Source organism: Pseudoliparis swirei, chromosome 2 (assembly GCF_029220125.1).
Source record: "Pseudoliparis swirei isolate HS2019 ecotype Mariana Trench chromosome 2, NWPU_hadal_v1, whole genome shotgun sequence".
NCBI lineage: Eukaryota > Metazoa > Chordata > Actinopteri > Perciformes > Liparidae > Pseudoliparis > Pseudoliparis swirei.
The window spans coordinates 22,125,538-22,153,004 of NC_079389.1; the positions used below are offsets into that span (position 1 = coordinate 22,125,538).

At 45.1% G+C, this 27,467-nt stretch overlaps 3 protein-coding genes and 1 long non-coding RNA gene across 4 annotated transcripts; 1 reads left to right on the forward strand and 3 right to left on the reverse strand.

The window, feature by feature from the left end:
• Positions 1-456: 456 nt before the first annotated feature.
• On the reverse strand, positions 457-5,125 carry LOC130204675 (trace amine-associated receptor 13c-like). The gene is made up of 3 exons (XM_056431577.1): positions 4,956-5,125; positions 4,520-4,764; positions 457-1,031 (listed from the first exon to the last, which is right to left on the reverse strand). The coding sequence occupies exons 1-3, from the start codon at positions 5,123-5,125 to the stop codon at positions 457-459; spliced, it is 990 nt and encodes a 329-aa protein (XP_056287552.1).
• A 2,713-nt stretch (positions 5,126-7,838) lies between these two features.
• LOC130209596 (uncharacterized) lies at positions 7,839-9,266 on the forward strand. Its single transcript, XR_008834648.1, has 2 exons — positions 7,839-8,048; positions 9,063-9,266. It is a non-coding gene; the product is annotated as an uncharacterized LOC130209596 (long non-coding RNA).
• A 2,251-nt stretch (positions 9,267-11,517) lies between these two features.
• Positions 11,518-12,679, reverse strand: LOC130206597 (trace amine-associated receptor 13c-like). Its single transcript, XM_056434645.1, has 2 exons — positions 12,507-12,679; positions 11,518-12,328 (listed from the first exon to the last, which is right to left on the reverse strand). Exons 1-2 carry the CDS (start codon positions 12,677-12,679, stop codon positions 11,518-11,520), a joined length of 984 nt encoding a protein of 327 aa, XP_056290620.1.
• Positions 12,680-23,243: 10,564 nt separating this feature from the next.
• Positions 23,244-24,406, reverse strand: LOC130206377 (trace amine-associated receptor 13c-like). Its single transcript, XM_056434320.1, has 2 exons — positions 24,237-24,406; positions 23,244-24,063 (listed from the first exon to the last, which is right to left on the reverse strand). The coding sequence occupies exons 1-2, from the start codon at positions 24,404-24,406 to the stop codon at positions 23,244-23,246; spliced, it is 990 nt and encodes a 329-aa protein (XP_056290295.1).
• Between the last annotated feature and the right edge of the window lie 3,061 nt (positions 24,407-27,467).

Below are 27,467 nucleotides of genomic sequence, written 5' to 3' on the forward strand. Positions count from 1 at the left end.
GTAAAGATTAGAGTTGGTGACTTGCAGGTATGTTATGGAAAGGAAGGAATGTAATGTTATTTTCTGAGTCAAGGTACATTGGAGTGATTTGGTAAACTTGTGTAAGGGAGAACATATTTGAATCCACCTCACTCTGCGTGGTCCAACAAAAAGGAGGAGAAGTACAGGAGCTGAACACAGTTTCAAAACTACCTGAAAGGGATCTGAACAAATCTTTGAAAGGCCTTCTTGAATGGAGACAGGCAAGAGTTGTTCGAGAGTAGCTGGAGACATTGTTGTCTTTCTATGACACTGTTGCATTGAAACAGCACACAACGTAAAGACACATTTAAGAACTGCATTTAAAGGTTTGTACACAAGGTGAATCTACCAAGACTTTTACATCTGGTCTTTAATTCTCACCCACATGAAAAAGTCAATTTTTCTGTTAGATTTCAGCCACCATGCAGTGTCTCTCTACATAATGTTGGTCATATATGACCCAGGCTGCAGTATCTTAAACGTGACAATGAACTTGATAGATTTTCTAAACCAGGGGTAAAAAAAGGCATAAATCACAGGGTTAAGACAGGAGTTGAAATTGAACAGACCTGTTACAATCGCAGCAGTTGAGGCATCATGTAAGGTGTCCTCACCGGTAAGTATTGCACTATAATATGGACAGATGCACAATATAAATACAACAATAACAACACCAAGATTCCTAGCTGCTTTCATTTCAGATTTGTTAGCAGTTACAGTCTCTGAACGCTTGAGAGGTAAAGCTACAATATGAGAGCGCATGGCACGAGCCTGAGTCACAGCCACCACAAACACTCTCATGTACAGAACTATGATGACAGTGACAGGGCCAATAAAGGAGAAAAAAAGATCTGCTAGTCCAGCAAAGTAGTTAATCATAATGACACACTCTCCAAAGCAGGAATTATACCTGCCTGGTTGTTCCAGGTTTTCCTTCAGCAGCACAGTCTGAAGGAAAACCGAACATATCCAACACAGACAATTACAGACTTTAACTCTTTTTTGTGTGACTTTGTTGGCAGATAATCACATTGATTTATGTTGCCTAACTGAAACCTGGCTGAGCCATGAAGAATATGTCTGCCTGAATGAATCGACTCCTCCAAGTCATATTAATACTCACATTCCTCGAGGCACCGGTCGAGGAGGTGGAGTAGCAGCCATCTTTGAATCGAGCCTATTAATTAATCCTCAACCAAAATTACACTACACCTCATTTGAAAGCCTTGTTCTTAGTCTTTCACATCCAACCTGGAAAACACTACAGCCAATTCGATTTGTGATTCTGTACCGCCACCAGGTCCATATTCAGAGTTTATATCTGAATTCTCAGAATTTATATCAAGTTTGGTTCTTAAAACCGATAAAGTTATTATTGTTGGAGATTTTAATATCCATGTGGATGTTGATAATGATTGCCTTAGTGCTGCATTCATCTCCTTGTTGGACTCGATTGGCTTCTGTCAGAGAGTACAGAAACCCACTCACAGCTTTGGCCACACGCTTGATCTTGTTCTTACTTATGGCGTTGACATTGAGCATTTGAACGTCTTCCCACAGAATCCTCTTCTGTCAGACCACAACCTCATAACTTTTGAATTTATACTACCGGAGTGTACTCCGTTAGTCAAAAGTTTCTACACCAGATGTCTAACTGACAGTGCTGTAGCTAAATTTAAAGAAGTGATTCCTTCTGTTTTTGATTCGATACCACGTCTCAATCTAACAGAGGACTCCTGGTCTAACTTTAGTCCGTCCCAGATTGATCATCTTGTTGACAGTGCCATAGGCTCTCTGAGAATGACACTGGACTCGATAGCCCCTCTGAAGAAGAAGACAGTGAGGAAGAGGAGGTTTGCTCCCTGGTATAACCCTCAGACCCGCAAACTGAAGCAAACGTCACGAAGCTTGAGCATATGGCGTTCAACTAATCTCGAAGAATCCCGCTTAGTTTGGCGAGATAGTCTTAAAACATATAAGAAGGCCCTCCGTAATGCCAGAGCAGCCTATTACTCATCAGTAATAGAAAAAAATAAAACAACCCCAGGTTTCTCTTCAGCACTGTAGCCAGGCTGACAGAGAGTCACAGCTCTGTGGAGCCGAGCATTCCTATAAACCTCAGTGGTAATGACTTTATGAACTTCTTTAATGAAAAGATTTTAACTATTAGGGACAAGATTAATATTCTCTTGCCCATAACCAGTGCCAATCTGTCCTCAAGTGGAATGGCCTTGGAAACCGCTGTATGCCCTGGTGTATATTTGGAGGCTTTTCTCCCATCAACCGTGACCAATTATCTTCAACGGTTTCTACTTCGAACACGTCTACCTGTCTCTTGGACCCCATCCCGACGAGGCTGCTTAAAGACATTTTGCCTTTAATTGGCGGCTCTCTATTAGATATTATCAATGTGTCTCTGCTAACAGGCCACGTACCACACTCCTTCAAAGTGGCTGTTATTAAACCTCTCCTGAAGAAGCCCACTCTGGATCCAGAGGTGTTGGCTAACTACAGACCGATCTCTAACCTCCCTTTCCTCTCCAAGATCCTTGAGAAAGTGGTCGCAAATCAGTTGTGCGACTTTCTACATCATAATAGTTTATTTGAGAAATTTCAATCAGGATTTAGAAAACACCACAGCACCGAGACGGCACTGGTGAAAATTACAAATGACCTCTTAATGGCAGCAGATAAAGGACTCCTCTCTGTCCTGGTCTGGTTAGACCTTAGTGCTGCATTCGACACCATTGACCATGACATCCTGTTACAGAGACTGGAGCAGTCGATTGGCATTTCAGGCACGGCACTACTTTGGTTTAAATCCTATTTATCAGATCGATCTTAGTTTGTATTTGTAAACGATGACGCCTCGATAACCACCAACGTTAATCACGGAGTTCCACAAGGTTCTGTGCTTGGACCAATTTTATTTACCTTATACATGCTTCCTTTGGGCAATATTATCAGGAAACACTCCATAAACTTTCATTGTTATGCAGATGATACTCAACTATACTTATCGATAAAACCAGAGGAGAGCAACCAACTCGGTAAAATTCAAGCATGTCTTAAAGACATAAAAACATGGATGACCTGCAATTTCTTGATGTTAAACTCAGACAAAACCAAGTAATTTTAATCGGCCCTGAGCACCTCAGAGATCAATTATCTGGTGATGTGGATTCTGTAGACGGCATTGCCCTGGCATCCAACACCACTGTAAAGAATCTTGGCGTTATCTTTGATCGGGACTTGTCCTTTAACTCCCACGTAAAGCAAATCTCAAGGACTGCATTCTTTCATCTACGTAATATTTCAAAATCAGGCACATCTTGTCTCAAAAAGATGCAGAAAAATTGGTTCACGCGTGTAGTAGCCCGAGACTGGATTACTGCAACTCCTTATTATCAGGCTGCTCTAATAAGTCTCTTAGGTCCCTCCAGTTGATCCAGAATGCTGCAGCTCGTGTTCTCACTAAAACTAAGAAAAGAGATCACATCACTCCTGCACTAGCTGCTCTGCACTGGCTCCCAGTAAAATCAAGAATCACTTTTAAAATTCTTCTCTTAACCTACAAAGCTTTGATTGGTGATGCACCATCATATCTTAAGGAGCTTGTAGTACCATATTGCCCCACTAGAGAGCTACGCTCACTAAATGCGGGACTACTTGTAGTTCCTAGAGTCTTAAAAAGTAGAATGGGAGCCAGAGCCTTTAGTTATCAAGCTCCTCTTTTATGGAACCAGCTTCCAATTTCAGTCCGGGAGGCAGACACAGTCACCTCGTTTAAGAGTAGACGTAAGACCTTCCTCTTTGACAGAGCTTATAGTTAGGGCTGAATCAGGTTTGCCCTGGTCCAGCCCCTTGATATGCTGCTATAGGCTTATAGCTGCCGGGGGACGTTTAGGATGCACTGAGTACCTATCTCCTCTTTTTTTCTCTCCTTAAGGATGAATTTTCATCTCTCAATCACACGTTACTAACTCTGCTTTCTCCCCGGAGTCCTTTTGACTTCACGTCTCATGGGGTCATCGGACCCTATGAGACGACATAGATCCTATCTGCCTGATGGATCATCGAGGTATGGGTCGTGGAGTTCCTGCTCCTGACTACGCCACTGTCCTGTTGAGACTCCGCCCACTGTTGAGACTCCGCCCACTCCTCCCCACCGCCATCTGCCTGATGGATCGTGGAGGTCTCCATCGTGGAATATGCCTACTATGAACTATTCATACACTCTGTCATATTCATTGAATGTATTTTAACTCTAAATCTGTCCTTCTGGTCACACGACATCTATTGTTCTGTCCATCCTGGAGAGGGATCCTCCTCTGTTGCTCTCCTGCAGGTTTCTTCCCTTTTTTTTCCCCCTGAAGGGTTATTTGGGAGTTTTTCCTGGTCCGATGTGAGGTTTTGGGGCAGGGATGTCTATGTGTACAGATTGTAAAGCACTCCGAGACAAATTTGTAATTTGTGAAATTGGGCTATACAAATAAACTGAATTGAATTGAATAATGTAGAGGATAACAAATAGCCACATATCGGTCAACTGATATGAGAACCATGGCTCCTATTGAGGCAGCAGTAATACTATACATAAGAACATTATAAAGAGCACACATATGGTCACCAAACAACCAGCAGCCGTCTATGAGCACCATATGAAAGAACATGAGGAATCCCACGAAGAAATCTGAGACAGCCAGAGACAGGAGGAGGAGGTTGGTGGGTGTGTGGAGCTGCCTGGAGAGACAAGAAAACAACAAACTTATCATTACTGGTAGCGTCAATTGTTTTTAAAGAGTTAAATACAATGCCTGAAAGAAAAACATATTTCTTTAACAGTCTGAGATCTGTAATTGAGTTATGTTTCATTCCATTATTTTTATATTTACAGCTACCAGTTAAAATGTAATGATAAAACAAATGAATACCTGAAGTGGGAGATGGAGATGATGACCAGTAGGTTGAGCGTCACAGTGACCACAGAGATGGAGGACATTAAAGTGTAAGTGAGCATAGATAGAGCGTGAGGACGCATGGCCTTCCTGCAGGAGGAGTTGAGATGTGGAAAGCAAAGCTCGGCTTCTTCGAGGGTTTTCATTCTCAGGAGGAGGAGACAAGATGCTGCTGAGCTCGCCAGACAGCTATATTTCAAAGGGAGTGACTAAACTTTGGCCTAACTGTTTCACCTCTATTCATTGGTCTCTTCCCTGTATTTCACCTCCCCTTCTCCTGTTTGTCCTTTAAAAAAACTAAATAATTACAATTGTGTTCCTGCTTTTCACATTGCAGCAAAAACACTTTTCAAACTTTTTGCAATATAAAGCAGTTGACCGAAATAGTTTGAGTTCTAACATTTGTCATAACGTCAAATTGAGAAGTGGAATCTGTGACATGATGAGTTCCAACTTAAAATTAAAGCTGTAAGCAGCACTTCAGGGGTACTAGTAGGCTGGACGCCGGCCCAGATGACTGATCTAGCCGGTCATGGCTGTGGAATGCGTGTCCAGCTTGTGTGGAATGGTGTAGCCGGCCATGGCTAACATTCTGCGCGCGCTGCTTGGATCAATGAAGTAGGCTGCGATGGCGATAATGCTGTGTGCACTGCTTGGATGACAATGTAGCCTGTGATGGCTAGCAGGCTGCCTGTGATGTCTCCTCCTGGTCAATGATTCTCGTGAAGCTGGGCAGGCTGGTGGCAACATCGGTTTTATTCTGCATTCATGAACAAGGGACGGAATAGTTAGTCATCTGCTGTGAGCAACTGCGCATGCTCTGTCGCTCAGGGGATTCCCCACAATCCTGTGCGTCTATTGTAAAAGTGCAGGTACACATTTACCACAGCCGGTGGTGTAATTTTCACTCATTTAACACTGACTCTCGTATGTTACACGCAGACATCTTGGATGCGTGCTGTGGCCCGTGATGGCCAATGGGCTGCGTGCCCTGCTTGGATGCGTGCTGTGGCCCGTGATGGCTAATGGTTGCAAGTATGCTGGGGAAGGGGGGTGAAGGCCCTCGAGCACTAGTTATATGCGATTGCTACGTGGCCGTTGGGTTTTTAGGGATTGTTAAAGGAGCCCTGTCCTGTACTTGGGCTACTGAGGCGTTTTGTTTTCCTCCGGCTTGATGGCTGGACCCGCTCTGGTCTTCTGCTCTTTGCTGTTCGGTCCCGACAATTTCCTCCGACACGTTGAATGTTTTAGAAACGTTTTAATGATGTGAAGTCCGGTATCAAAGAAAACGACAAGCTCACCGCGATACGGTCAAAACCCTTTCCCGTTCCGGGGTCAAAACACCTGCCGTCGCCAATTACCTCTTTATTAATATAGGTGTACAAAAATACCCTCAACAGCGCCACCCAGTGTATACATAAGACATACATGTACCCACACAACATTTGGCTCTTACAGGGATCTTAAGCTTTGATGATGGCCGAGTACGCGTAGGAGGCTTTTTTTCCCCTCCTCTTTTCTCTTCTTATTTTTCCTCCTCTTTTTCCTCTTCTCTTTTTTCCCTCTTATTTTTCCTCTTCTTTTCTCTCCTCTTCTTCTTTCCATCGTTTCTCTAAGAAATGACGGCGACTGATTCGGTGACATTACGTTTGTGTATCTGTTGCTTGCCCGAGGCATGAGAGCTTCATTACCCAAGTGATGAAGGTGGTGATCAGGATATATGTACATGTTGAATGAACGTTGATGTACGGGTCTATAAGTTGTATGGAAGTTACGTGCATGCCGTTTGTCCTAGCTGAAAAGCAAAAGTAGTCTGGTCTCCATGATGCAACATTGCTTGCTACTGGTTTTCATACAAAAGTAAGTGTTGGTTTCGAGCAGAACTATAGTCCATGAGGCCTGTAGAGGCTAAGGAGATAGTGGCTCACAGTGGGGAAAAGTTTGGGGTTTGAGGATGTTTTTTGGGCGACCGCCCCTCTATTGGGTTTATATACTAATTCTCAGGTTCTGTTAAAAAGCATGCTAAATAACAATCTGGAAAAAGGATGAACTATTACACCTAACTGCTGTGGAGTTCAGAGCTAGAAATCACAATTAAAATTGTTTTATCTACTTAAGCCCCATTTGAAATTGTGTTCTAAACTGTCTATAATATTATAATAAACATGAACAAATATATTGATGTTCTACATCAAATTAAAGAAGACAACTTGGGCTACAAGAAACAGTAAGCCATTTCAACACAACTCAAACACCAACTAATATCACCATAACAATTTCATAATCATAATTTTGTCAGGAGTTGGGCCACTCAAAACATCTACGTAGCTAGCGACACGGAGCTCCATGCTCTCAGAAAAAGATAGATGACAAAAAGCAAGAGAACTCCATACAGATGCTAACCATCTTTACAGAATCTATCTGCGCAAAAGCATCACGGAGATGTGACCCAAAGAACACAGCCACATGAATCGCTTTCTCGCTTTACACTCAGCAAATGTTGCTTACCTTTGCTGATTAGAAGAAGACAAAAGAATTCTGGTGGTAAACCCCCACTGATATATCTTCTCCTACTATCCAGTATGTCATTAAAATCTTCCCCGGCAAGAGAAGGGGCCGTGAAAGTAAGTTCTAAGGAAGTCACTATCAGCGTATCAGATTTGACTTTTTAAAAAGGACGACACCGTTCTGTATCCTATTGGCTCACAGTGCTGTCAATCTTCTATTTTTTAGTACCAATCGATTCTATAGGCTCTAAGGAGTCCAATGATGTGTCGCGCTCTTCAATCGGCCCATCCCCCGCTGAGATATTTCCATGCGTACTTGTCAGAAACAAAGAAGAAGGAAATCGCCATTACGCACCGCACCACTTTGTTTACTGCCGTTTTATCACCGTGTTGTTACCATGGAAGGACACAAGAAGAAATGTTATAATGTGGCTGAAGTCCTGGAAATGTTGGACAAGGACGATGATATTCAAGTGGATATTTCGGAACCATCTTCCTCGGATGATGATGATTTGATCGTTGGCCGACACGACAGTGACGACGTTTCTTCATCACCGACATGGTAGGCATTGTCTTATACATTTTATATTTATCGATTGTATATATATTTAGTTTAGGATTAGTGCTGTGAAAAATAACGCGTTAACTCAGTTTATTAAATTACAGGATTAATTAGTTTTGTTTTTTTAACGCATTTAACGCATGCGCAGAATGAGCTTCCAATCCGTCTGTTGTTGGTCGTCTCTACAGCAGCATGTCATTCTGTCTTTACGTGTGGCGTTAACACGACTCCGATCTCCGTCTCGCGCGCCGCAGAACTCGGATGCCGGCGTGTGCGCGCACATCGGGACAATGAAAAAGTCACTTGAAAGTCACTTGCACCCCCCCCCCCCCCCCCGTCGTCAACAACTCTTCTCTTGGCTCGCGCGGCAGAGCTCCGATGCTGGCGTGCGCACTGGTGAGCAAGTTATGTGCCCCCCTGTGTATAAATGCAGGGCTCTCAAGTGTCACGCATTGAGCGTGAGACTCACGCATTTCGGTCTTAACTCACGCACTCCCGCCACACATCGTATTTCTCACGCTGAAAAAAACTCTCGGCTCTTTAATGTTTTAATGCAGGGGTGGTCAATATGTCGATCGCGGTCGCCGCAGAGTTCCGATGCCGGTCTGCGCGCATCGGGACGGAGCAAAGAAAAGTCACTAGCACCCCCCCGTCAACAACTCTTCTCGGAGCTCTTCATCCACCACGGAAGAACTAACTCCTAGTTCTGCGTTATACTAGTTGGGGACATCACACAAACATCGTAACATCTAACGCCCTCTGGGTTCATAAAATCACCATAGCTCACACAGCTCGGTGAATTTCACCGACAGACTACATCTAATTTACTTCCGCTTCCGGTCCTACTCGAGTAGCAGCAGCCAGTTAGATTCACCAATGGCATGACGTCAGTGATGACGGTCGGGTCCCCAGCAGTATTTATTTTTACCACGGTTATTGCTTTTCTGTTTACATGTATTACAATTGCATAACCAGACCACTGAATACATATATTATTTTTTCTTTCACTGTTAGGTTTACAGTTCTGAGGATTGAGGACTCCACCTCTTCAAGCAGCATTTGGACACGGTGATACTAGAGTGCATCAACGGATCAGTATCCACCTCCCCTTCTAGAAGAGTTTAAATACTTTCTAGTGTTTGTACAGTTTGTGTTTTTACAGTTTGTTTGCCTAATAACAGTTTTCTATAATTAAATCTGTTCCATTTGGTCACTTCATTTGTGTCGTTGTCTTGATTCGGAAAATATCTATAATTATTATAATCTTTAGATTTTTTTAATAATATCTTTTTTTTAATTTAAATGTTAAATTTTTTATAAAGCCAAAAACTGCTGTATTTGGATGTATTGAACACTAGGAGTAATATACAAGTGAAATAAATGGTTTGGTACATGAACAAATTCAAATGGCACAGATGGTGCCCAAATGTGCCCAAATGCACATTTTGAAGATCTCGCCTAAAATCTCTTTCTAAAAAACTCTCTAGCTGCTTTATGCTTCACGTTTTCAAGTCAAACTTTGCAGAGAGCCTGTTCACAAGTGGTGTTATTATCTGGGTGATTTTAGGCCTTTGCTGTGCATCCATCCAGGAGATATTCATCCTGAAAGTGCTTTTTTTTTTGGGCGAACCTGAAATTTATATTTTTGCTGTGTTTCCTCTTTATTTATTTCTTAACCAGTAACAAATATACTGATTTTTACACATCTGATGAAAAGCTCACATGTGTTGCCTTTATTATAACACCAACATTATTCAAATAGCTTGTGTGGTTGCAGAGCTACACCCTTTTTAGTTTGGGTATGTCATTTCGAGCAGAAACCTAAAAAATCGGGTGGGGGTCAAGAGGTTAAGACAGGGATTCCCAAAGTGTGGTGCGCGCACCCCTGGGGGTGCGCGAGCTGCCTCTAGGGGGTGCGCGAGAGGAAAAATTTAATGGTGGTCTAATGGTGTAATAATTAATATTAAACATTCTCAGGGCTCTCAAGTGTCATTTCGGTCTTAACTCACGCACTCCCGCCACACATCGTATTTCTTACGCTGAAAAAAACTCTCGGCTATTTAATGTTTGAATGCAGGGGTGCTCAATACGTCGATCGTGGTCGCCGCAGAGCTCCGACGCCGGTCTGCGCGCATCTGGACGGAGCAAAGAAAAAGTCACTCGCACCCCCCCCGTCAACAACTCTTGCATTCTGTTGCGTTTTTTTTTAAGGTGTGGGGGATTGGGGGTGCGTGAACCCGGTCGGGATGCAGAAGGGGGTGCGTGGTCTAAAAAGTTTGGGAACCCCTGGGTTAAGACAACGCCTGAGCTGGGGCCTCAAAGCCTCAGGCGAGAAAACTAAGTTGCGAAACAATGAAAGTATTTTTAGTCGATCATCTTTTCAGGTACTCCACTAAATTGGTTACGGGTGATATACCTTGAATAAAAACAGATTAGCACTTGAATGGCAATTACTTATGGTATTTTTGTAGTTTTGCTTTCTTGAATAAATGTTACTTTCTTGATTCTTGTTGTTCTGAGTTTGTACTCGTGGTTGTGTGTAAGTCTCTTTTGATACAAGCGTCTGCTAAGTCACATGTAATGTAATAAATATTTGTTCATGTAAGAATCAAGCATCCAAGGTTCAACAACAACTTTGGTCTGTGTTTTTCCAAAACATCCAGTTTATTATCTTCGCTATTAACTGTTGAGGAAGTGCCCCTCTTTGAAAAATGTATCTACGGCTATGTACAGCAGGGGGGGGGGGGGGGGGACACAAACAACATTACACTTGTTTATATTACATAACATACCTGCAAATAAGCCACTTCAATCATTACATTGTTCCAAGTTTTGGTGAGACTAGTCAGATGAAGAAAAAAGAATTGCTTGTTATTAACAGATATGTGATGTTAAAGTCTCGATAGATTCTACTTTGTAATCGAGGGCCATCTGGTAAACTTAAATCAACTTTTTCTTTTTAGAAAGATGAACCTGCTAGCATCCTTTGTACGGGCCTTTCACTTAAATGGTCTGCAAACATGTTTAAATTTGACAACCTTTTTATTGATCATATCAGGTACTTGTGAAAAATTTATCAACACCTGTAATTATTTCTCCTCAAGAGTCATGTAGTGTAACTAAAGACATGTTGGTATTAAAAACAAAAGAAAATAGCTTATCTATAATAATTCAAGGGTCCTTGATTTTATTTGTACACAGGAGTCAGGCAACAGTTTTTCTATACTAATCAAACTAACTTTCAATCTATATGTTATATGTTGGCTTCACAGGCGACAGGAAACAGATTTTCAGAGTAGCTAGAGCAGCAGTGGTTTTCTTAGATGCTTCACTGACACATGATCTTCATGTAACAGTGTTCCTACAAAGGTTACTGTATCAATATTTGTACCTATTTTAATAAATTCTCACCAGTGTGACAAAGTTAATTTTTCTGTCTAATTCCAGTCACCATGCAGTGTCTTTCTCTCTACATCATGTCGGTTGCATATGATCCAGGCTGCAGTATCTTAAGAGTAACAATGATATTGATAGATTTTCTAAACCAGGGGTAAAAATAGGCATAAATCACAGGGTTAAGACAGGAGTTGAAATAGAACAGACATATTACAAAAGCAGCAGATGAGGCATTACTCAAGGTGTCCTGGCCTGTGAGTGAAACACAATAATATGGGCAGAGGCACACAAGAAACACAACAATAACAACACCAAGAGTCCTGGCTGCTTTAATTTCAGATTTTTTTGCAGTTACAGTCACTGAACACTTAAGCGAGAAAGCCGCAATTTGAGAGCGCATGGCACGAGCCTGAGTCACAGCCACCATAAAAACTCTCATGTACAGAACTATGATGACAGTGACAGGGCCAATAAAAGTTAAAAACAGATCTGCAAGTCCAGCAATAATAACAACAACACACTCTCCCAGGCAGGAATTATACCTGCCTGGTTGTTGCAGGCTATCTTTCAGCAGCACACTGTTAAGGAAAACAGAACATATCCAACACAGACAAACACAGACTTTAACTCTTTTTTGTGTGACTTTGTTGGCATAATGTAGAGGCTCACAAATAGCCACATATCGGTCAACTGATATGAGAACCATGGCTCCTACTGAGGAAGAAGTAATAATATAGTCCAGAAAATAATAAAGAGTACACATGAGGTCACCAAACAACCAGCAGCCGTCTATGAGCAAAATCTGGAATAACATGAGGAATCCCACAAAGAAATCAGAGACAGCCAGAGAGAGGAGGAGGAGGTTAGTGGGTGTGTGGAGCTGCCTGGAGAGATAAGGAAACAACATGATTATCATTATTGTTGGACACTAAAAGCAATGACTGAAACTCAAAACAATATTTCCTTCAGTGTGAGATTTGATATTCAGTTTTCTTCTATTCTGAGCATTTTTATATTTCTGTACAGCGACCAGTTTTATAAATTGATAACACATTTGAATACCTGAAGTGGGAGATGGAGATGATGACCAGCAGGTTGAGCGTCACAGTGACCACAGAGATGGAGGACAGTAAAATGTAAGTGAGCATAGATAGAGCGTGAGGACGCATGATCTTCCTGCAGGAGGAGTTGAGGAGTTGTGGAAAGCAAAGCTCGGCTTCTTCAAGGGTTTTCATTCTTAGGAAGAGGAGACAAGATGCTGCTGAGCTCGTCAGACAGCTATATTTCAAAGGGAGTGACTAAACTTCGGCCAAACTGTTTCACCTCTATTCATTGGTCTCTCCCCTGTATTTCACCTCCCCCTCTCCTGTTTGTCCTTTAAAAAAATTAAACAATTAAAATGTTCATCCTGCTTATCACATTTCAGCAAAAAACACTTTTCAAACTTTTTGCAATATAAAGCAGTTGACCGAGATAATTTGAGTTCTAACAATGATAAGTTCCAATTTAAAATTAAAACTGTAAGCAGCACTTCAGGGGTACTAGTAGGCTGGACGCCGGCCCACACAGCTGAAAAAGGTCTTTGATCAGACAAAGCGTCCACGATTTAGAGTTTTTTTTTCCTGCATCGAGTGACGCTGGAAATTATACTTTGCAAACAGTTTACCATGTGAGGGTTTGTTTTTGTCTCGACCCAAGCGCAGACACAGCGACAACAAGGTTGGGTGAAGGTAATGATTTATTTAGGGGGACACTGATGAGATGGTACGACAGGAGGGGAATGGAGACGGAATGATGTGTGGCGTGAGCTGCAGCGGCTGGGCACAAGGAGCAGAGGTTAGGATGTCAAAAACACAACAAGAAATCAATCTAAACACAAGAGGCCGAGAGTCTAAAGACCACTGGAAAGGATCAAATAATCTGGCAACTGGTGAGAGGGAAGCCGGGGTGTTTTATCAGAAAGGAATTCATGATTTGATTGAAGACAGGTGCTGGAGATGATGTGCAGCTGTGGAGATGAGGCCAGGTACAGACATACAGACATGTGAGAGGGACCAAACAGAGGACCCAAGAGAGACGTGTAAAAACAATTAAAGGACGATTCACTGCTGAGCCGTGACACACAACTTCCTGTATCCATTGTATGGCAAAAAATAATGTGAGAACACGAGGTGTAATAGCGCTCCTAGCGATTACAGTTGTGTATTATGAGTTTATATGTTGGAGCGTGTGGATGGGATCAGAGCATTGGTAAGAACCCAAGTAGTCCATACACATAAGGAACCAAAACAAATAAGCTCAGAAATTAAATTACGTGTAATAATGTGAAATGACACAGAGAAAAAGTATTGAACACGCTTACTGATATCTATTTAATACTTTGTACAAAAGCCTTTGTTGGCAATGACAGCTTCAAGACGCCTCCTGTATGGAGAAACTAGTCGCATGCATTGCTCAGGTGTGATTTTGGCCCATTCTTCCACACAAACAGTCTTCAAATCGTGAAGGTTCCGTGGGCCTCTTCTATGAATCTTGATCTTCAGTTCTTTCCAAAGATTTTCAATTGGATTCAAGTCAGGTGATTGGCTGGGCCATTCTAGCAGCTTGAATTTCTTTTTCTGAAACCAATTGAGAGTTTCCTTGGCTGTGTGCTTGGGATCATTGTCTTGCTGAAGTGTCCACCTTCATTTCATCTTCATCATCCTGGTAGATGGCAGCAGATTTGTATCAAGAATGTCTCGGTACATTTTTCCATTCATCCTTCCTTCAATGATGTCGAGTTTGCCAGTACCGCCTGCTGAAAAGCAGCCCCACACCATGATGTTCCCACCTCCAAACTTCACTGTTGGTATGGTGTTTTTAGGGTGATGTGCAGTGCCATTTCTCCTCCAAACATGGTGTGTATTATGGCATCCAAAGAGTTACATTTTGCTCTCATCTGACCAGACTATATTTTCCCAGTATTTCACTGGCTTTTCAAATGTTGTGCAGCAAACTTTAGACAAGTTCAACATGCCCTTTTTTCAGCAATGGAGTCTTGCGTGGTGAGCGTGATACAGGCCATGGCGGTTGAGTGCATTACTTACGGTTTTCTTTGGAACAATTGTACCTGCTAATTCCAGGTCTTTCTGAAGCCCTCCACAAGTGGTCCTTGGCTCTTGGACAACTCTTCTGATAATTCGTTTCACTCCTCTGTCAGAAATCTTGCGAGGAGCACCTTGTCGTGTCAAATTTATGGTGAAATGATGATCTTTCCACTTCCGTATTATGGCCCCAACAGTGGTCACTGGAACTTTCAGAAGCTTAGAAATGTGTCTGTACCCAATGCCATCAGAATGTTTTGCAACAATTAGCTTGCGAAGCTTTTTGCGCCTCCCTTTCTTCATGGGTTCAATACTGTAGCAGCTCTACTGCCGCTACCCGTGGGTTTCCCCCAAAAGCTCCAAGGATCAGCCAGGCACACAGAGGTTTCGTTGGAAGACATGTTTAATTGTCGGCACACAACACTCAGCAGACCGCAACACTGCGCCTCTGCTCACTTGCCTTCCTACCTCCAGCTCTGCTGCCCTTTTATATCAGCAGCATCGGCTGCTGACTGATTGCCGATCAGTCAGAGCAGCTGACTGATTACCAACCAGCCAGCAGCCAAGGCCAGATTGGGGACAGCTGCCACATATCACCACCACTTGATTTAGGCCGGGGCTCCATCCGGCCTAACCTACCCCCCCATGAGAGCTTGGGTGGAGGAGGGGCTCTGGGGGACCGGGCACGGGAGGAGGGGGCTCCGGGGGACCGGGCTCGGGATGTGGGGGCTCTGTGGGACCGGGCCCAGGGCGAGGGGGCTCTGGGGTCAACCGAGGCAGGGGGACGGGGAGCCGGGACCGACCGGGATGGCGACGGGGCAAGGGTAACAGGCGGCGCCACCGGGCCCCGGGGATCGGCAGCGACGTCGGGTCACGGGGAACCAGGGTCGGCCTTCCGCCGATGGGTCCCGGGGAACAGGGGTCGTCGGCAGCGCCGCCGGGTCCTTGGGTTCGGGAGCTCCGACGGTTCGGAGGTCGGCAGCTCCGACGGGTCCTGGACCTCGGAGGTCGGCAGCTCCGACGGCTCCGGGGGCTCGGAGGTCAGCAGCTCCGACGGGTCCTGGACCTCGGGGGTCGGCAGCTGCGACGGGTCCTGGACCTCGGGCGTCGGCAGCTCCGACGGGTCCTGGACCTCGGAGGTCGGCAGCTCCGACGGCTCCGGGGGCTCGGAGGTCGGCAGCTCCGACGGGTCCTGGACCTCGGGGGTCGGCAGCTCCGTCGGGTCCTGGGGGTCGGCAGCTCCGACGGGTCCTGGACCTCGGGATTCGGCAGCTCCGACGGGTACTGAGGCTCGGGAGTCGGCCGTGCCGACGGGTCCTGGGGAACGGGGTTCAGCCGCAGCACCGGTGGGTCCAGGAGGGCCTTGAGGAACAGGCGGTTCTCCTCCGCCTATGCCCGCCGCATCTCCTCTATCCGGTCCAGCATCCGCCTCAAGCTGTCGAACAGCTCCTCTTCCAGATCTGGCTGCATCCCTTCCAGGCGCTTTATTCCAGGGGGCCCCACGTTGGGCTCCAGTGTAGCAGCTCTACTGCCGCTACCCGTGGGTTTCCCCCAAAAGCTCCAAGGATCAGCCAGGCACGCAGAGGTTTCATTGGAAGACATGTTTAATTGTCGGCACACAACACTCAGCAGACCGCAACACTGCGCCTCTGCTCACTTGACTTCCTACCTCCAGCTCTGCTGCCCTTTTATATCAGCAGCATCGGCTGCTGACTGATTACCAACCAGCCAGCAGCCGAGGCCAGATTGGGGACAGCTGCCACGAATACTTTTTCCCTGTGTCATCTCACATTATTACACATAACTTACTTCATGAACTTATTTGGTTTGGTTTCTTTGTATATATGGATTACTTGGGTTGTTACCAACATCTGGTGAAAATGTCATGTCAATAGCATCTTTGGAAATATATTTACTGAGAAAATAGGTGACGTGTTCAATACTTATTTTACCCGCTGAATATATATATTTATATATATATATATATAAAACCACTTACCCGCTCTAGTTGCTATGATGCTACTAGTCAAGGCGCTTTATATGGTTATTCGCAGTTGCTGGCGGGCAGGTGCCCTGCTGGATGACTGATCTAGCCGGTCATGGCTGTGGAATGCGTGTCCAGCTTGTGTAGAATGGTGTAGCCGGCCATGGCTAACATTCTGCGCGCGCTGCTTGGATCAATGAAGTAGGCTGCTGTGGCAGCGGGGTGTGCGGAAGCACAGCTGCAGAGTGGGTGAAGCGGGGGTGTGGCTCGAGGAACGGTGCCGGAGTGGCAAAGTGGCCTCAGCTGCACCCAATTAGGTGCATTTTCTGTCCTCTATATATGCAGAGCTAGCGAGTGAGCAGAAAAAGGAGACCTGGCAGCAGAGCAGCAGCGTCCTGAGAGATGGAATATAATAAAACGTTATTCTTCCAGTCAAACCCGCATGTGCGATTCCACTTTGTGCCCATTGACACCCACAGTCGTGCTACAGCTGCGATGGCTATAATGCTGTGTGCACTGCTTGGATGACAATGTAGCCTGTGATGGCTAGCAGGCTGCCTGTGATGTCTCCTCCTGGTCAATGATTCTCGTGAAGCTGGGCAGGCTGGTGGCAACATCGGTTTTATTCTGCATTCATGAACAAGGGACTGAATAGTTAGTCATCTGCTGTGGGTAACTGCGCATGCTCTGTCGCTCAGGGGATTCCCCACAATCCTGTGCATCTATTGTAAAAGTGCAGGTACACATTTAACACAGCTGGTGGTGTAATTTTCACATTTAGCTGGATTTAACACTGACTCTCGTATGTTACGCAGACATCCTGAATGCATGCTGTCGCCCGTGATGGCTTATGGGCTGCGTGCCCTCCTTGGATGCTTGCTTATACCTGTATTAGCCAATGGGCTCCGTGCCCTCCTTGGATGCGTGCTGTGGCCCGTGATGGCTAATGGGCTGCAATTCAATTCAGTTTATATATATATAAATGTATAGCCCATTATCACAAATTTACCTCAAAGGGCTTTGCAATCTGTACACAAAGACATCCCTGTCCCAGAACATCACATCGGATCAGGGAAAACTCCCAAACAACCCTTTCACAGGGAAAAAAGGGAAGACACCTTCAGGAAAGCAACAGAGGATCCCTCTTCAGGATGGACAGGTGCAATTGATGCCATGTGTACAGACGGACTCATTATAGTTAAACACTGCTGGATGCCCTGCTTGGATGCTTGCTGTGGCCCGTGATGGCTAATAGTTGCGAGCCCTGCCTGGATGCGTGTTGATGCGTGCTACGGACTTGCTTAGTTGATGCTAGCTTGAGCGTTATGGTTTAAGTATGCTGGATGTAACACTGATTCTCCTATGTTACACGCGTACTGCTTGGATGCGTGCTGTGGCCCGCGACGGCTAATGGTTGCGAGCCCTGCATGGATGCGTGATGATGTGTGGTACGGCCAATGGGATGCGTGCCCTTCTTGGATGTGTGCTGTGGCCTGTGATGGCTAATGGGCTGCACACCCTGCTTGGATGTGTGCTGTGGCCCCTGATGGCTAATGGGCTGCACACCCTGCTTGGATGTGTGCTTTGGCCTGTGATGGCTAATGGTTGTGAGTATGCTGGGGAGTAGTCGTAGTTACTATACGACTCGTTCATTCATGTCCCGGAACCCCTTTGTTATCCTTCCTACCCGTTCTACTCATACCCAGAACCTCGTCACAGGAGGCCTCTGGAACTATCAGTCAGCCAACCGCAAGGCCGATTTCATCTCTGGCTTTGCTATGGAGCAGTCGCTTGACTTCCTGGCTCTCACTGAGACCTGGATCACAGCAGACAACACGTCTACCTGCTCTCTCCTCGGCCTTCTCCTTTAGCCACACACCCAGACCCTCTGGTCGGGGTGGAGCTACAGGTTTACTCATCTCACCCAAATGGTGTTTCTCTCCCTACCTGCTTCCACTCTTTATCCCACTGACTTTTGAGTTTCATGCTGTGACGGTTATTCATCCGGTTCAACTACACATTGTTGTTCTCTACCACCCCCCTGGTTCTTTGGGAGATTTCTTGGAAGAGCTAGACGCCCTCCTGTCGAACTTCTCGGAACACGGCCCCCCGCTCATCCTTCTGGGTGACTTGAACATCCAGACAGAGAAGTCATGTGATCTTTTACTCTTACTGTCTTCCTTTGACCTCTCACTCAGTCCCTCCCCTCCTATTCACAAAGCCGGCAACCACCGTGACTAGATTTTCACTAGAAACTGCTCTACCTCCAAACTCACTGTAACTCCTCTCCATGTCTCTGACCACTTCTTCATCTCTTACTCTCTGGTTCTGACAACCCACCCATATCTACAGACTCTGCACCTGTACGCCACAACATTCGCACCCTCTGTCCCTCCTCCCTGGCCTCCTCTGTCCTATCTGCTCTCCCCTCAACTGACTGCTTCTCACTCATGCAGCCTAACTCTGCCACAGACACTCTCCTCTCTTCCCTGTCTTCATCTCCTGATTCTCTTTGTCCTTTTAAGACACGACCGGTTCAGAAATCCTCACCGGCTCCGTGGTTGTCGGACTCTGTGCACGCCGTAGAGCCACCCTGCGAGCAACGGAAAGAAAATGGCGCAAATCGAATCAAGCGGAAGACCTGCTCTTCTATCAATCTCTTCTCATTCTCTACCTCTATCTCTACAGCAAAAAGCTCTTTCTATCTGACCAAAATTCAGTCTTCCTTCTCTAACCCCAAAAAACTCTTCTCTATCTTTTCCAACCTCCTTGATCCTCCTTCCACCCTTTTGCCGAGCCACTTTGTCGACTACTTTACAATCAAGATAGACGACATATGCTCCTCCTTTACCAATCCATCTTCTATCACCTCACCAACACTAACTTCTTCATCCCCCTCCCTTTCCTCTTTCACCCCCGTCTCCCAATCAAGTTCTTAGCTTGGTGACCTCCGCTCGACCGACCACCTGCGCCCTTGACCCCGTCCCGTCTCCCATTCTCCAGGCTATTGCTCCTGACCTTCTAACCTTTCTCACCCATCTTATTAACAGCTCCCTCTCAACTGGCTGTTTCCCTAACTCTCTGAAGGAGGCGAGAGTCAACCCTCTCCTGAAGAAACCCACGCTCGACCCGTCTGAAGTCAGCAACTACAGACCGGTCTCTCTTCTTCCCTTTCTCTCCAAAACTCTGGAGCGAGCTATCTTTAACCAAGTGTCCTCCTATCTCCACAGTAACAACCTTCTTGACCCTCACCAGTCTGGATTCAAGGCCGGCCACTCGACAGAGACTGCCCTCCTTGCTGTCTCCGAGCAGCTTAACACTGCTAGAGCAGCCTCTCTCTCCTCTGTCCTTATCCTTCTAGACCTTTCTGCAGCATTTGACACCGTGAACCACTAGATCCTGATCTCTTCTCTTCAGGACCTGGGGATCTCAGGCACTGCACTCGCTCTTTTCTCTTCCTACCGCAACGACCGCACTTACCGGGTAACGTGGAGAGGATCTGTGTCTGATCCTTGTCCTCTCACTACTGGGGTTCCTCAAGGCTCCATCCTGGGTCCCCTCCTCTTCTCTCTGTACACAAATTCTCTCGGCTCTGTCATTCGTTCGCATGGCTTCTCCTACCATAGCTATGCCGATGACACCCAACTGATCTTCTCGTTTCCACCGTCCGAAACACAGGTGGCGGCACAAATCTCTGCCTCTCTGACCGACATCTCTCAGTGGATGTCTGCTCACCACCTGAAAATCAACCCTGACAAGACCGAGCTCCTATTCCTTCCAGGGAAAGGATCCCCGACCCATGACGTGACTACCACCTTCAACAGCTCTGTGTTGGCCCCTACCCTGACTGCCAGGAACCTCGGGGTGACACTAGACAGTCAACTCTCCCTGACGGCCAACATCACTGCGACGACGCGTTCCTGTAGGTACATGCTGCACATCAGGAGAATACGTCCTCTTTTTACTCAGAAGTCGGCACAGGTTCTGGTCCAGGCTCTGGTCATTTCACGTCTTGACTACTGCAACTCCCTCCTGGCTGGTCTACCCGCTAAGGCCATCCGACCTCTGCAGCTCATCCAGAATGCAGCAGCTCGACTGGTCTTCAGTCTCCTGAAATTCACCCACACCACTCCGCTCCTCCGCTCTCTCCACTGGTTACCGGTAGAGCCGCATCCGCTTCAAAACATTGGTTCTGGTGTACCATGCTCTGAACGGATCGGGCCCCGTCTACATCCGGGATATGGTCACACCGTACACCCCGGCACGTTCGCTCCGCTCGGCAACAGCCAATCGACTTGTGCCTCCTGCACCTCGAGCTAACCGCTCTACATCCAGACTGTTTGCTGTCCTGGCTCCTGATTGGTGGAACCAGCTCCCCACTGACATCAGGACAGCAGGAAGTCTCTACATCTTCCGCCGGAGACTGAAAACACACCTTCTCCGACTATATCTGGATTAAAACACAGATTTGCACTTCAGTGGCACTTAAATAGCACTTACTTATGGTACTTTTGTAGTTCGACTATGTTGAGGAAATGTTACTTCCTGTATTCTTGTTGTTCTTAGTTCATACTCTAGGTTGAAATGCACTTATTGTAAGTCGCTTTGGATAAAAGCGTCTGCTAAATGACATGTAATGTAATGGAAAGGGGGTGAAGGCCCTCAAGCAATAGTTATATGCGATTGCTACGTGGCCGTTGGGTTTTTAGGGATCTTAAGCTTTGATGATGGCCGAGCACGTGTAGAAGACCGTATGGTCTTCCACTCTGAACTTGAGCTTTACCTTCATATGGGTTATATAGTGGAAACTATATGCTCAATTTAATAAAACAAACACCTGGCATAATTATCGTGTAATAATAGTTATTTTCTGGATATTTCAATGAACTTTTGTTTATGTTCATACATTGCTTGAGATATATTTATGTAATTAAGTCAAATTCAATGATGAAATAGAGAGGGGTTTTTAGTAAATTATTTATATACACATTGTAAAGAAAGACATATTACAGAAAGACTCAACCACTGAATATTCCAACAGAATGAAGTTTGGATCATATTGCAACATTTAACTTGATTATCATGTATTATAGCTTGACAAATATTTTTCATCATTTTTATAAATACCCACAAACATGGTTATAAAACATCTTATCATCCAATGTTCTGCTATCACACATCTTAACTGCACATTAATAGATCAAGAAAATCATCTTTTTTTCTGGAGGCATGACCCCAGAGCCCCCTTCCAACCTCATTTTTGGGATCCGAGTATATTTATATATGTAAACACATTAATAAAGAGCTTTAAGCTATCCTGCTTATTGTGTAATCAAGGAAATAAAATACATAAATATCTTTTCTGTGAGAACTACACTAAATGAATTGCAATTGTCACTGGTATTTGTAGAGAGTGAAGACTGTTAACATGTGTTACGTCAGCTACGGAAGGGTTGGTAGCCTTCTGGTCAGCAGAACAAAGGAGAGAGATAGTTATTGTATCTGTGTTTCTAAGAGAGGCTGGCTGTGTGATGAAGTGTGTTCTATAACACTATCTCCAATTTACATTTAAATCACATTGTAAGAATTTTAATATTTGTATTCCTAGAATGCACAAGACCTAAAGGTAATCAGTCATTGCTTCTTCTCTCCTGATTTCAGAAGTTGCAAGGATTTACAAACTTGAAATTTAAGTGATCATAACTATTGTTCATTCAAAAGAAAACACATCCCAAAACATCTACATTATTAGTATTTTATTCTGGTATAACTGTTAACCCTTGTGTTGCCTTCGGGTCATTTTGACCCGATTCAATATTTAAGCAGGTGTCACTCATTGAAACATGTGTCTTTCAACCCTGTAAACCCTCTTTTTTTGTACTTGCTGATTCTATACTCACATTGAGACGGATCAACCAAACAAACAGAGCATTATATTTGCTCTTTTTAACTTTATACCTGCAAGTCAGCCACTTGTGTCTTTCAAACCTGTGAAGCAGTTGTTGTTTTTAACCTACCGGTTACTTGTATTGAGACCTGTCATATGTAACAGAAAAACCAAATAAACAACACACAACATTTATATATATATATATATATATATATATGTTTCATTTATTATCTTCTGCTGTTGGATGACAACAACAATCAACAAATGTAGCCATACCCTGTATGTTTTGGGGGATGCTAAACTAAATACAGAACCCTGACATCTGAATGCACAGATATTGTTCAATATTAAAGTTTACAAGATGATACAGCCTAACTTAAAACAATGTAAAGATTAAAGTTGGTGACTTGCAGGTATGTTATGGAAAGGAAGGAATGTAACGTTATTTTCTGAGTCAAGGTACATTGGAGTGATTTGGTAAACTTGTGTAAGGGAGAACATATTTGAATCCACCTCACTCTGCGTGGTCCAACAAAAAGGAGGAGAAGTACAGGAGCTGAACACAGTTTCAAAACTACCTGAAAGAGATCTGAACAAATCTTTGAAAGGCCTTCTTGAATGGAGACAGGCAAGAGTTGTTCTAGAGTAGCTGGAGACATTGTTGTCTTTCTATGACACTGTTGCATTGAAACAGAACACAACGTAAAGACACATTTAAGAACTGCATTTAAAGGTTTGTACACAAGGTGAATCTACCAAGACTTTTACATCTGGTATTTAACTTCCACCCTCATGACAAAGTACATTTTTCCGTTAAATTTCAACCACCATGCAGTGTCTCTCTACATAATGTTGGTCATATATGATCCAGGCTGCAGTATCTTCAATGTGACAATGAACTTCATGGATTTTCTAAACCAGGGGTAAAAAAAGGCATAAATCACAGGGTTCAGTAGGGAGTTGAAATAGAATATACATGTTACAAAAACGGCAGTTGAGGCATTAAGTAAAGTGTCCTGACCAGTAAGTATTGCACTAAAAAATGGGCAGATACACAAAAGAAAAACAACAATAACAACACCAAGATTCCTGGCTGCTTTCAATTCAGATCTTTTCGCAGTTACAGTCACTGAACGCTTGAGAGGTAAAGCTACAATATGAGAGCGCATGGCACGAGCCTGAGTCACAGCCACCACAAACACTCTCATGTACAGAACTATGATGACAGTGACAGGGCCAATAAAGGAGAAAAAAAGATCTGCAATTCCAGCAATGTAGTTAACAACAATGATACACTCTCCCAGGCAGGAATTATACCTGCCTGGTTGTTCCAGGTTTTCCTTCAGCAGCAGACTGTGAAGGAAAGCAGAACATGTCCAACACAGACAATTACAAACTTGAACTCTTTTTTGTGTGACTTTGTTGGCATAATGTAGAGGCTCACAAATAGCCACATATCGGTCAACTGATATGAGAACCATGGTTCCTATTGAGGCAGAGGTATTAATATAGATAAGAACATTATACAGAGCACACATGAGGTCACCAAACAACCAGCAGCCGTCTATGAGCACCATATGAAAGAACATGAGGAATCCCACGAAGAAATCTGAGACAGCCAGAGAGAGGAGGAGGAGGAGGTTGGTGGGTGTGTGGAGCTGCCTGGAGAGACAAGAAAACAATATAATTATCATTACTGGTAGCATCAATTGTTTTTAAAGAGTTAAAAACATATTTCCTTAACAGTCTGGGATCTCTAATTGAGTTGTGTTTTATTCCATTATTTGTATATTTACAGCTACAAGTTAAAATGTATTGATAAGACATTTGAATACCTGAAGTGGGAGATGGAGATGATTACCAGCAGGTTGAGAATCACAGTGAGCAGAGAGATGGAGGACAGTAAAATGTAAGTGAGCATAGATAGAGAGTGAGGACGCATGGGCTTCCTGCAGGAGGAATTGAGATGTGGAAAGCAAAGCTCGGCTTCTTCGAGGGTTTTCATTCTCAGGAAGAGGAGACAAGATGCTGCTGAGCTCGCCAGACAGCTATATTTCAAAGGGAGTGACTAAACTTCGGCCTAACTGTGTCACCTCTATTCATTGGTCTCTCCCCTGTATTTCACCTCCCCCTCTCCTGTTTGTCCTTTAAAAAAACTAAATAATTAAATAATTACAATTTTCATCCTGCTCATCACATTGCAGCCAACACACTTTTCAAACTTTTTGCAATATAAAGCAGTTGTTAAGGTGGGGGCAAGGTTTGGACCCAAAAGCAGCAGGCAGAGTTTACAAAAAACAGGGTTTATTCACTGGCATCAAGCAGGAACATGGAGAAAAACCAGACGGGAACAAAAAACGATCAGACACCGAACAAGCAGAAAGACACAGCCTAAATACATTGGGAAACGAGACACAGGTGGAGACAATCAGGACCGAAACAGACAATCACAAGGAAGGAAGAGCAGGGAAACAGGAAACGAGACGGAGACTTCAAAACAAAACAGGAAACACACAAGATCCTAACAGCAGTTGACCGAGATAGTTTGAGGTCTAACATTTGTCATTACGTCAAACTGAGAAGTGGGATCTGTGAAATGCTAAGTTAAAGCTGTAAGCAGCACTTCAGGGGTACTAGTAGGCTGGACGCCGGCCCACACAGCTGAAAAGGTCTTTGATCATCAGACAAAGCGTCCACGATTTAGACGGTTTTTTCCTGCATCAAGTGACGCTGGAAATGATACTTTGCAAACAGTTTACCAGGTGAGGGTTCAGTTTTTGACGGAGATCACAACTTCCAGGATGCACAAACCTCATAGAGCACCAGATTGAGACACCTCCGGGCGTGACTGTGCGGTTCAGAGGGAATTGGCTGCAATGCTGGAGATGGGGGTAATAGAAGAGTCTCACAGTGCCTGGTGTAGCCCCATTGTTCTTGTGGTAAAGAAGGATGGGTCTATACGGTTCTGCCTGGACTATCGCAGGGTGAATGATGTGTCACGGTTCGATGCTTACCCAATGCCCCGGGTCGACGAACTCCTGGACCGACTGGGCACTGCGCGTTTCTTTACGACCCTGGATTTAACCAAGGGCTACTGGCAGATTCCTCTGTCGCCAGAGTCCAAGGAAAAAACGGCCTTCTCCACTCCGTTTGGTTTATACCCATTCACCACGCTTCCCTTTGGGTTGTTCGGGGCCCCGGCCACCTTTCAGCGCCTCATTTCAAGATTCAAGATGTTTTATTTGTCACATACACACACAGGGTGTGCAGTGAAATGAAAGTGGGTGCTGCGGCCGCACGCTGCATATGCTGCCACCTACTTGGATGATGTGATCATACACAGCACCGCCTGGGCAGAACATGTTTGGCGGGTGGGCGCGGTGCTGGAGTCCCTGAAGCAGGCGGGGCTTACGGCCAACCCGGGGAAGTGTGCAGTTGGACAAAGGGAGGTACGGTATCTGGGGTACCACTTGGGCACCGTGCAGATTCGCCCTCAGATGGACAAAACTGCAGCTATCGCAGCCTGCCCGCAGCCCAAGACTAAAAAAGAGGTGAGGCAGTTTCTGGGGCTGGCGGGTTATTACAGGCGGTTCATCCTGAATATTGCAGAGCTGACCAGCCCCTTGACTGAGGTGACCCGGAATGGTGCCTCAGATCCGGTCCAGTGGACGGAGCAGTTTGAGGAGGTAAAGCAAATTCTTTGTGGGGAACCACTCCTTCACACACCTAACTTCTCTCTCCCTTTTACTCTGCAGACTGATGCGTCGAACAGAGGGCTTGGGGCCCCAGCAGGTCAAAAGGGATGACCGCCCTGTTCTGTACATCAGCCGGAAGCTGTTGGAGAGGGAGGGCAGGTGCAGCACGGTGGAGAAGGAGGGCCTGGCCATCCGGTGGGCGGTCGACCCCCTGCGCTACTACCTCCAGGGACGCTCATTCACCCTCTGGTCGGACCACGCCCCGCTCCAGTGGCTCCACGGCATAAAGATACCAACACCCGGATCAATTGGTGGTAGCTGGCTTGACAGCCTTTTCATTTCAAGGTGATCCATAGGCCGGGGAGACAGATGGTTGTGGCTGACTTCCTCTCCCGCTCTCATGGGGGGGAGGGGGAGTAGGTTCGTACAGATGTTGCCCTGACCTAAGTCGGGCGGTGGGGGTATGTGGCAGCGGGGGGTGTTCTCTGCTGCAGAGTGGTTGGAGTGGGGGTGGGGTTCAGGGAACGGTGTCTGATTGTCCTTAGCTTGTGGCTGATTGGTAATTAGCCCAGCTAAAGGACTATATGCGTGTGTGTATCTATGCGTCGGTCTCCGTAAAGGAGCAGGAGGGACTGAGGAGCGAGAGTGGAGAGCAGAGACACACTCTGGGTGTTGAAAATACTAAAAGATATAACCAAATATTCCTCTGGTTGCTGATCTGTTGGTGCTTAGGGGGGGAACCTACTGGTGACAGCCTGAAGCCTGTTAATTCAATTCAATTTCAGTTTTAATTCAATTCAGTTTATTTGTATTGCCCAATTTCACAAATTAGTCTCGGAGTGCTTTATAATCTGTACACATAGACATCCCTGTCCCAAAACCTCACATCCGATCAGGAAAAACACCCAAATAACCCTTCACGGGAAAAAAAGGGAAGAAACCTTCAGGAGAGCAACAGAGGAGGATCCCTCTCCAGTTACAATGTCATTCTGCTTTAACTTGGTTTTCCCAATGAATCTTTCCTCCCAGCCGAGTCTGGAGGTTCTGTTTGTTCTTTAAGCCTGCCAGCATACTTAGTAGTAATGACTTCATTAACTTCTTTAATGAAAAGATTCTAACTATTAGAGGCACGATTAATAATCTCTTGCCCTCAACCAGTGCCGATCTGTCATCAAGTGGAATGGCCTTGGAAACCGCTGTATGCCCTGGTGTATATTTGGATGTTTTTTCTCCCATCAACCTTGACCAATTATCGTCAACGGTTTCTACTTCAAACACGTCTACCTGTCTCCTGGACCCCATCCTGACGAGGCTGCTTAATGACGTTTTGCCTTTAATTGGCAGCTCTCTATTAGATATTATCAACGTGTC